General features: G+C 41.5%; 1 protein-coding gene across 1 annotated transcript; it reads right to left on the reverse strand.

Moving 5' to 3' along the window:
- Positions 1 to 7,227: 7,227 nt before the first annotated feature.
- Positions 7,228 to 8,331, reverse strand: LOC123075670 (germin-like protein 1-3). The gene is made up of 2 exons (XM_044498224.1): positions 8,094 to 8,331; positions 7,228 to 7,994 (listed from the first exon to the last, which is right to left on the reverse strand). Exons 1-2 carry the CDS (start codon positions 8,227 to 8,229, stop codon positions 7,453 to 7,455), a joined length of 678 nt encoding a protein of 225 aa, XP_044354159.1. The 5' UTR covers positions 8,230 to 8,331; the 3' UTR covers positions 7,228 to 7,452.
- Between the last annotated feature and the right edge of the window lie 2,038 nt (positions 8,332 to 10,369).

Genomic DNA, 10,369 nt, shown 5'->3' on the forward strand with positions numbered 1-10,369 from the left:
GGAAGCATGCAGCGCGCATGCACATATAGTGCCGTGCAGCGTAACGGAGACGCGACGGATGGACGTATGGGGAAATTAGTTGGACGTGGAGTACGGTTTTAATGTGGCTTCGATCCATGGCAATCTTTTGCATCCAAATTAAGCAAAGCATGTATAACTAAATGCAACCATCGTGTCAGTGTAATACGACCGTACGAACGATAACATGCATGTGGAGGTTGGACGTACAGTTTGGACATGACAATGCATGCCAAGTTTCTGAGTTGGGAGAAAGGTATATGTCACAGATCAAGGGTTTGTGGAAGAATGGTTACTTATGATTGTGGCAATGTACCCGTAAGTGGAGTGACTTATGATTGTGGCAATCGCACCATGGCACACATCATCAGTGGTTTTGTTACCAGTGGTGGCTGAAGTTTTTGTTGCCTATCAGTCATAATTTGATAAATGCTCTTTTACTGCAGAGTATACATCACATTTTGCATTGTAACCATGTTCTGTTGAATCTTCTTTTCTTAAGCATTATGTTGATATAGGCATGTGTCCACTTAAATAAAGACGAGAACAAAGAGAAGGCAACGACATGACCAAGAAACCGACTGAGAATAGTGTAATGGGCGACCTAAATTTAATTGTCTTTCTTTCTAAGACTTCAATGTATCTCTTGACTAACATCGATGTGTGAGTCACAAACTCACAATAATGTTGTCTTTGTCATGTGTGTCAAATGATCAATGTGAAATGATGATGTGAATGTGACATGCAATTGTATTTATAGTGATGTGTGCAGAGGATATAGCTACAGTTTGACAATTTTCATGTACCCTGAATCCTAGTTCACTGGAGATTCATCCACCTCATATAAATTTATAGCTCTTGAAGTTAATATTACAAATGACATATATAGAACACTTATTTCTGGCAGGTAAAGGAGATGAACATCTAGAGATGCACTCTGTGTGAGGCGGTTCAGCATGACGGCTTTAATGGGCTGATCTATCACTGGCCTACGTTGTCTGTCGGGTGGTACAACTGCCATAGATTGCCAAATTGCGAAAAATATGAACCTTTAGGAGAAAAGCAAGTAAACTACTTGGGAACTCTTGGAAGCACCATACTTAACTTTCCTATAGGGATTTATTGAAAACTCTCAAATCCCAAAAGCAAATTCCGGCATGCCCCTTTGGTCTAGTTATCTTGTCCCAAGATAGCCAATGAGCTTTCCCACGCTCTTTATCACTCCACATCAGAAGTCATTAAAGATATGAACTAGGTCAACAGAAAGGCATGCATGTGATTTTAAAACACCCACACATATATTAGAGGACTGAAGAACTTATTCGATCAAAACTTGTTTGCCCCCAGAAGATAAGTATTTCTCTATCCAATTAGCTAACCGCTTCATAAACTTGCCTTTTATGCACCGAAACTTCTCCACTTTCATATTTCCCTCCAGAGAAGGTAAGCCCAAGTGACCCAAAGGCATCTGCTACCAGGCAAAACTTGGAGTCACGCTTTGAGAGCTAAAATGAAAAAAAGTTGGTTATTGACACTGCATCTACTACCAGGCAGAACTAAACACATATCTTGAAAGCTGTTATTAAGTGTTAGTTGCATGCATCCTCATTTCTTGTTTTTATCCAATAATAACAAGGATTTATTCCCAGAGAGATGGTGAGAAGTCACTAGAGCTTGTGTGCAAATCTTACACTCTTGAAGCGAGTACCTTGCAAAAACATCAAATACAAAGAGAGAAGTATAGAGTGATAAATGAATCAATTTGGGAAACCCCTCATGTGAAGGAAAGCAAGTCGAACATCTGGCTATGACAATGCATGAAAAACTTCACAGACGTAACACCTTGCATGATCACCAAGATAGTAGACAAACCCAAAATAGTAAGTATTCGTATACATAAATAATCAACACAATCATACCTCATCATGTCAGGTTTGTAAGCACAAAACTACGTTCCATCATCTATTCATCTTGGAACTCTAGTTGAATGGAGAGCATGAAATCACTAAAAGGCAATGAGTTTGAGTAAGAGATATTGTATCATCCAAAACAGGTATAGACTGTTCACCGTATTTATATTTATATTTACATCTGTATCTGTACCAATATAAAAAGACCAAAGAAGCAGATCCAACTAATCTCGGCGATCAAAGCTGGTCAATCCAACAACCGAGACTGCTCCAATGGCGAACACTTAACATGTTTACATGCAATTAATATCATAAGAGATATCAATGCCAGTGCTAATCATATAATTAATGCAAAAATATTATCCTACCAAATATATACGTGCAGATAATATACTGCCTATTATTAACTATCATATACTCAGTTCTAAAACACATTTAAATGTGCCCTAAGTATTGCACATCTAAGTCATATACCATTGATTTTACATGAAGATTCGAGCAGACAATTTCTTTTGTCTTTTGTCTTTTTTTGTAGTGTTATTGGGCCACTTAAATGTGCAATAACCAGGGCACATCTTGATGTGCCCTAGACAACACCTGATATCTCCATGCTGCCTAATATCAATGAGCATTGCACGTACACATTTACTACACCCTCCTCCTCAAATTATAATAAGTTCTAACTTTTTTTTCTGAGTTGGATATATATAGACATGTTTTACTATGTTTGCACTCATTTCAGTGTGTATGTAGTCCATGCTGACATATCCAAAACATCTTATATCATGAGACGGAGTATAGTAGATGTAAAGACCCTGTGTAGTAGGTACTCCTACTTTAATAAACTTGATGATAACATGATCGATGGCCGGACCGGTTGATCCGATTAGGTGTGAGAAGAGGAAGGCCCTCAGCTTTGGTGTACGTGAGAGGTTGGTAGAGCCAGCTACCCAAGTGATGTACGATGAGAGGCGCGACAGTGAGCAGTGTTACTTTTTTTTTCGGGCCAAACAGTGTTGCTTGATACGCTAACTGTCGGGCAAATGATCGTATTATCCATGCAAACTAGCACACATGCAATTTAATTATATCAGTGTCAGAAAATGACACAGATTTTAATTGTTCAACTACATGCATTTTCTTTTCTTTATCACGTGATTTATGATACTGTACATATTATTTTGCATAGCTATTTCGCATAAACATAAATACCTGAGGTGGACGTGAAGCCAGCCCGTCGATGGGTTTTCAGCCACCCTAGCTGTTGTTGTTTTTTCCCCATTGATTGTAATTTTTTGTTGCTAGCTTACCAAGGTGGCCGCTTGGTAAGCTAGCTTTTGTTTTATTGTTCTCCTTCGGCATTTCAAACATAGATCCGAATCTTTTTGCAAAAATAAAATAAAAAAATTCAAGCTTCGGGCCCGGATCTTGTTTTCTTGTTTAACCTCAACTGTTTACTTGCCGGTGCCTCATATTTTCCACTCCAGGCCTTAAATGGTTTGGAGGGTATGTGGATGTAGCACGTCACTTGACTGAAATCCTCAAAAACAAAAACAAAAAGTTTTATGCCCCATGAACTATGCACAAATCTTATCAATTACACCCTAGGTCCATAAATAGTAACATTCTAGAAAGTGTGTGTACTCAAACCTTTGTATTATGAAGACGAATAGGTTCAGGGGAGGCATTTTGGCTCCCAGGAGCATTGCTCCCGCATGAACAGTAACTAGAGAAAATAGTAATTATAAAAAAAAAACTGATTTTCAGCAGATGTTCGTGTTAGTGTTGCAAGGATCCTTGACATTTTTCATCTAAAAGGAGCAGCAATGCTTCGTCAGTGACAAAAAACAAATTTGGGGTGACATTTGGGGTTAACAGTTGGTGTTTAATTTGTTTTTTTTTTCACAGGCCAAAATGCTTACCATTTTTCCTAAAAAAATTTAGGTAGCACTTGGGTGTGACTATGAACACTTGGAATTTTTTTTGGAATTTTTTTTGAAATTTCAAAAATCATTTTCATGCGCAGGAGCATGTGCACCCGGAAGCCAAACTTGATTTCGAAATAGGTTCTCCCTATATCTTATATTTTATAAAGTTTATAAGTTTTTCTAAAATGTTGAACTTTTTGTTTATCTTTGATCAAGTATATAGAAAAACTATCATCATCTACTATACTAACTTAGGATCATTATGGTTATCATGAAATATATTTTCATTTTTTATTTATTTAGTATTTTATTTGCTGATAGTTTTTCCTGTAAATTTGAGCAAACATGAACAAGTTCAACTTTTCAAAAGCCAAATAAACCTAATAAAAAGGAATGATGGGAGTATGACATGATTTATACTAGTAAGATCAAAATACAACCCTCGCAAAAAGGATACAAATTCTAGCCAAAAAAACATGAAAAATATTTCCACAATCCGAACTATTACCTAGTTAGTTGAGATATATCAAAATATCAACCAATTTTCTCGTATGTTTAGCACAAGAATTACCTTTGCCCTAAGAGAGAACTGAAGGACGAATCACAAGACAAAATCTCAGGCGATTGCCTTATGAAAATCTCGGTCAACTGAGCAATAGCAAATTTTATTAAACAAAGATTCCTGAGTACATAATGGCCCACTGGATGTTGTTATACAACTGAGGTTGGAACTAAGCATAAGAAGGATTTTAGCCTTCACGTTAATGCTCACTCGGTAGTTAAAATGCATTTTATTTCTGCTTCACAATGTTTCGAAACAAAATATCATGGACAAAAATAAACGAATAGCCACTTACATATACTTTTAGAGAAGGGGCCAAAGGCCAGAGAGCTTAATATTTATTGGGGATAAAAGCTACAACCAACAACTCCAAAATCTTCCAGCTAACCGGTACTTACAATATAGTGTACATGTTCAAGATGCATCAAGTTGTTGTTATGTGGACACATATGGTTATAATTTTGCATACAATCTTACGTCAGTATATTAACTAACATAATTTATACTTGAAGTTTTTGACACATTACAAAGACTTTTTTAGATATTGGGTAGACACGTGAAAAGTATGCTTTGGAACGATATGCAAATGTGGAACTCCACCAAAATAACACCAGCTATACTCGATGTGCTACAATGAATATATGAAAATTTTGATCCACTAAGATTTTTTTTCAAATTTGTACATGGGACAAAAACCCACCCAAACAATATTTCTAGCAGACGAAAGGTGAAGGCTCAACCTTGCGGTCCCGATTCGTCGCAACACAGCGAAACTTTGAAATAAAGTCTTGGGAGATCGACAAAGCGTGGGAAATTGACTATATCTTGTTCATTGCCTAAAAATATCATGAAATTCAAGCAATGAGGCGCATTAATTCACCAATAATGGACACATACAAATTAATCACCAATAGGTTAACGAAAAAAGCAAAAATTAATAGTAAAACCGATGAGGCCCATCTCAAAACATGCACCGACACAAAATAATCAAAATATATAAAAGATAGTTTCCAGCAAATGAACTAAAATTGCACTTTTACGTGCTCCTTCGTCATTATTAGCAGCACGTACACACGTAGAGCTGAGCCAACCATATCTTCTCTTCACGCTCTTCTCCACGGCTCTGGCCACCTACGTGCAAGCTCAGCCCCCTCGGCCAGTAAGATCAAAATAAAAGCCTCACAAAATGGATTACTACCAGAGAAACCATGAAAACTATTTCCATAATCCAAAAGTTATAATTTTTCTACCAACATGGATTGCAAGAGGAGGAGGGGGGGGGGGGGGGGGGGGGGGAGGACATCGCCCCCACCCTTTGTATATTCATTGAAGAAAAATAACTTGGGTGCTCGTATTTTGGTCCAGATCTTCTTCCTTTGTTTAACCTCAACTGTTTAGTTGCCAGTGGCCCGTAATTTTCACTCCACGCCAGGGTACTACCGCCTTATGGCGATGCTGCAGCCATATCTTCTCTTCACACTCTTCTCCGCGGCTCTGGCCACCTACACGGTGACGTGCAAGCTCAACAATCTTTACCTGTAAGATCAAAATAAAACCTTCACAAAAGGATAGATTACTACCAGAAAAAACAAGAAATACATTTCCATACTGCAAAATTTATATTTGTTTTACTTACATGCATTGTAGGAGGGAAGGGGGGGGGGGGGGGGCACCGCCCCCATCCTTGGTATATTCATTAAAGAAAACCAACTTGGGGGCTTGGATTTACGAAACTACACTCATTTGCCTCACCCCCACCCCCGCCACGCAAACATTTTATGTTCTTACTTTTGACCCCTGGCATTCTCAGCGGGGTCTGCCACTACTGTATAAACAACATCATTTCTGAGGAACATAATGATAATTCTTTTTTCTCAATGTAATCGGGTTTATAGGGGCCGTATATTACCTAGATGGTTGAGATATAACAAAATATCAACTAATTCTCACGTATGGTCAGCACAAGAATTACCTTAGCCATCAGAGAGAAATAAAGCAAGAACCGCAAGACAAAAACTTGGCCGATTGCCTTATGAAAATTTTGGTCAACTGAGCAATGTAAAAAAATTATTAATCAAATATTCCTGAGCACATAACGGCCCAGTTGAATGTGCATAAGAAGGAATTTTAGCCTTCACGTTAATGCTCGCTCGATAGTTAAAATGTATTTTGCTTCTGCTTCACAATATTTAGAAACAAAATGCCATGGACAGAAAGAAACGAATAGGTACTCACATATACTTTTAGAGAAAGGGCCAAATTAACGCCAAAGAGCTTAATATCTATTGGGGATACATGCTACAACCAACAGCTCAGAAACCCTCCAGCCAACCGGTACTTACAATATAGTGTACATGTTTAAGATGCATCTAGTTGTTTTTTGTTGGAGGACACATATGGTAATTTTGCATACAATCTTACGTCACTATATTAACTATCATAATTTATACTTGGAGTTTGACACATTTCAAAACCTTTTCTAGATATTGGGTAGACACGTGAAAAGTATGTTTTGGAACTAAACGCTAATACGGAACTCCACCGAAATAACACCAGTTATACTCGATGTGCTACGACGTACATAAGAAAAGATCGATCCACTGAGAGTTATTTTGAACTAAGGTGTACATGGGGCAAAAACCCACCCGAATAATATTTCTGTTAGACCAAAGACTAAGGCTGAATACTGCGAGCCCAACTCATGGCAACACAGCGAAACTTTCAATGAAGTCTTGGGAATGGATCTGCAAAGAGAGTGAGACAGGGCGACAGACTATATCTTGTTCATTGCCTAAACGTATTATGACAATTCAAGCAATCAGGCACATTCATTCACCAATAATGGACACATACAAATTAATAACCAGTAGGTTCGTGAAGAAAAAGCAACAATTAACAGTAAAACCGACGAGGCCCTTCACTAAACATGCACCGACACAAGATATTGTCAAGCAAATGAATTAAAACTGCACTTTTACGTGGTCCTTCGTGTTTATTAGGAGCACGTAAGCACGTAGACATGCATGCATGCTGTTTACTTTGGCGGGAACTTGGACTTGATGGCCTCCACCAGGCCGCCGTCGATCTGGAGCGCCCTGGCCAGCACGTCGGTAGGAACCGGTGGTGAGGCTGCGAACATCGCTAGGGCGAGGGACTGCGTGCCCGGAAGCTGGCTGTTGAAGGCCGAGATGGCGGCGGCCGGCGCGCCTCCGTTGTTCTTCTGGTAGTGGACGAGGCCGCGGGGGAAAGCGAATAGCTCGCCCTTGCAGACGGTACGGGCGAAGAGCTTGCCGGTGGTGGTGACGAAGCCGACGTCGAGGGAGCCCTCCAGCACGTAGATGATCTCGGTCGCGCGTGGGTGGGTGTGCGGCGGGTTCACGCCCCACGGTGCGTAGTCCACGCGCGACATGGAGACGCCCAGCGTGTTGAGCCCCGGGAGCTTCTCCACGTTCGCCGCTGTCACCGCAGAGCCGACCGGGTTACCGGTGTTTCCCGGTAATGCCAGCGCGGCGGAGAAGAAGTCGTCCGCCGTCACGTTCTCCGGCCTCTTGCACGGGAAACCGTTCAGCCGCAGTGCTGCACAAATACATACATGCATGCATGCATTACTTTCTATTCAGGCATGATCTATTCATGTGCACACGAAGTATGGATGGAAGAGCTAGCACAACTTACGGCCGCCGAGGGACTTGTAGTCGGCGACGCAGACGTCCTGGAGCATGTCCGGGTCGCCAGCGAGCAACGGCGCAGCGAGGGCCAGGAGCGTGGCGCAAGCGGCGAGGAGGACGGCGGGGAGCTGCTTGGGCGCCATGGTCGAGTGCTGCTTAATTGACTACTGGTTGGTTGGTGCAGCGCTAGGTCGTTAGCCGTGTGGTGGTGAGGTAGCTGAGGCTGACTGGATGATGATGCAAAGCAAGGGGTGCATGTTTTTATAGTGCAGTGTAGCGTAAGGGGGACGTGATCCATCGGTGGTTGATCGATGGACATGTGAGGAAGTTAATTGCACGGTTTCTCAAAGGACGATGCATGCGTGCTCTACCATTTTAGCTTCAGATTAGGGATCTCAAATTGTCAATCAATATACCATTTGTGTCATGCGTGTACTCTTGTGGTCAGAGAGGGATCTACTGTAAGATGGAGGAGAAGTTAGGTATCGCACTTAGCCACTTACGGGTGATGCGTTCATCAACGAAAATAGTTTATAGGTTTCCCAAGGTAGGGATATTTCAGGTCTCACGAAAATTTTCGACATTTCAATTTCCAGCAAATTTTAACCAACTTGAATTCACTTTGAATCTAGCCAGTCTAATATTTCAAGGTACAAAATTTGGTACTCAGGTGAAATTACCTGTGCACCTGAAATTTTGTTCGATTTGTAGCTTATTTTCAAATATTATAATTATAAAAAAGGAGTTTTTGTGGAAGGCAGGGCAATGCGAAATGCCCAAAATATAGCTTGAATAAGAATGGATAGATAGACGTTTTTTTTTACTTCTCAAATAATTACTGTATTGCATGCACCACAAAATCACTCTAAAGTTGAAACTAAGAGAAAAAACCAGACATTAATTGTACTCCAGCAGTAGTTAATAAACTGTGTCATGGCATGAATTTTTTGTATTGCCAACGCCCTATTTACATGAGCATGCATGCGTCGATGATCGGCTAAATCAAGACACATTTCCCCAGTTGTCCTCTAGAAGATCAATCAAAGCGCTGTCCACCCAGGTTGAAGCCTTAGAATTTCGATAGGTGGTCATATTTTTTTGAATTTGTTTAGTTTAACGACTTTATTCTTTCAGTGGTAAGCAACAATACTTCGTTTGTCTCAAGACACTCTCGAAAGAGCTCATAGAGATAGGATGTGTCTGACTTGCGTTCATAGGTATGAATGCGTGAACATATCTGTGAGTGTTTACATCTGTACTGCGTTGCTATTTTTATTTTTTTTCCAACAGCACAGGGTTCATTTTCCGGCAACTAGCTAGCTTGCTTGCACGTCAGATTGAATTAAACGGATGCGTGTAAGGAGGAATTGTGGCATCGATCGATCTTTTCACCACGAGATCTGAACTACTCCCTCCGTTCCTAAATATAAGTCATTTTAGAGATTTCAAATGGACTACCACATACGGATGTATATAGACATATTTTAGTGTGAAGATTCACTTATTTTGCTTCGTATGTAGTCACTTGTTGAAATCTCTAGAAAGACCTATATTTAGAAACGGAGGAAGTAGCTACTGTTAAAGTATGATTTTGTATAGCTAACCACGCGTATTCCGTTTGTATACGGTTGTACATATATGCGTATAGGATTATTTCTTGGTCTCCAAGACTTGTAATCTTGCTATATATATATGAGCCGATCGTCCCTTGAGAGGCGTCTTCCCTCAAACTGATTCTCATTTATATGATATTAGCCTTTCTTTCCTAAAACCCTAGCTTCCGCCGCCCCACCCTCAACCGCCGCCGCCCTAAACCCTAGGCGCCGCCGCGGTTCCTCCCACCTTCCCAGATCGCCGCCATGTCCACCTCCGCATCGTCATCGTCCATGCTCGGGGCGCAGACCTCCGGGACCCTCATCAACTCCACCTCCGCCGCCACCGCCGCTGCCACCGCGCCCGCCCTCACGTCGCCGGCCTCCCAGGCCGTCCACGTCGCCAGCGTCAAGACGCACGTCCCCGTCCTCGACCTGCAGCAGTCCAACTACGCCAAGTGGCGCATGCTCATCACCGTCCTCCTCGGCAAGTACGAGCTCATGGATCACATCTCCGCCGTCACGCCGCCGGACGCTCGCACGGCCGAGTGGCAGCGCCAGGACTACGTCGTCCGTTCGTGGCTCTACGGCTCCATCAGCGACGACATCCTGGACACCATCATGGCCCAGGATCAGACTGCGTACGACGCCTATGCGCTGATCCGGAACCTCTTCCTCGACAACCAACTCA

This window comes from Triticum aestivum, chromosome 3D (assembly GCF_018294505.1).
Source record: "Triticum aestivum cultivar Chinese Spring chromosome 3D, IWGSC CS RefSeq v2.1, whole genome shotgun sequence".
Taxonomy (NCBI): Eukaryota; Viridiplantae; Streptophyta; class Magnoliopsida; order Poales; family Poaceae; genus Triticum; species Triticum aestivum.

Excerpts from the sequence above, each read along its gene's own strand:
- LOC123075670 (XM_044498224.1), bottom strand. The coding sequence starts at position 8,229 with ATGGCGCCCAAGCAGCTCCCCGCCGTCCTCCTCGCCGCTTGCGCCACG. Across the intron at positions 7,995-8,093 it reads CTACAAGTCCCTCGGCGGCC|CACTGCGGCTGAACGGTTTC; the intron begins GTAAGTTGTGCT and ends GTATTTGTGCAG.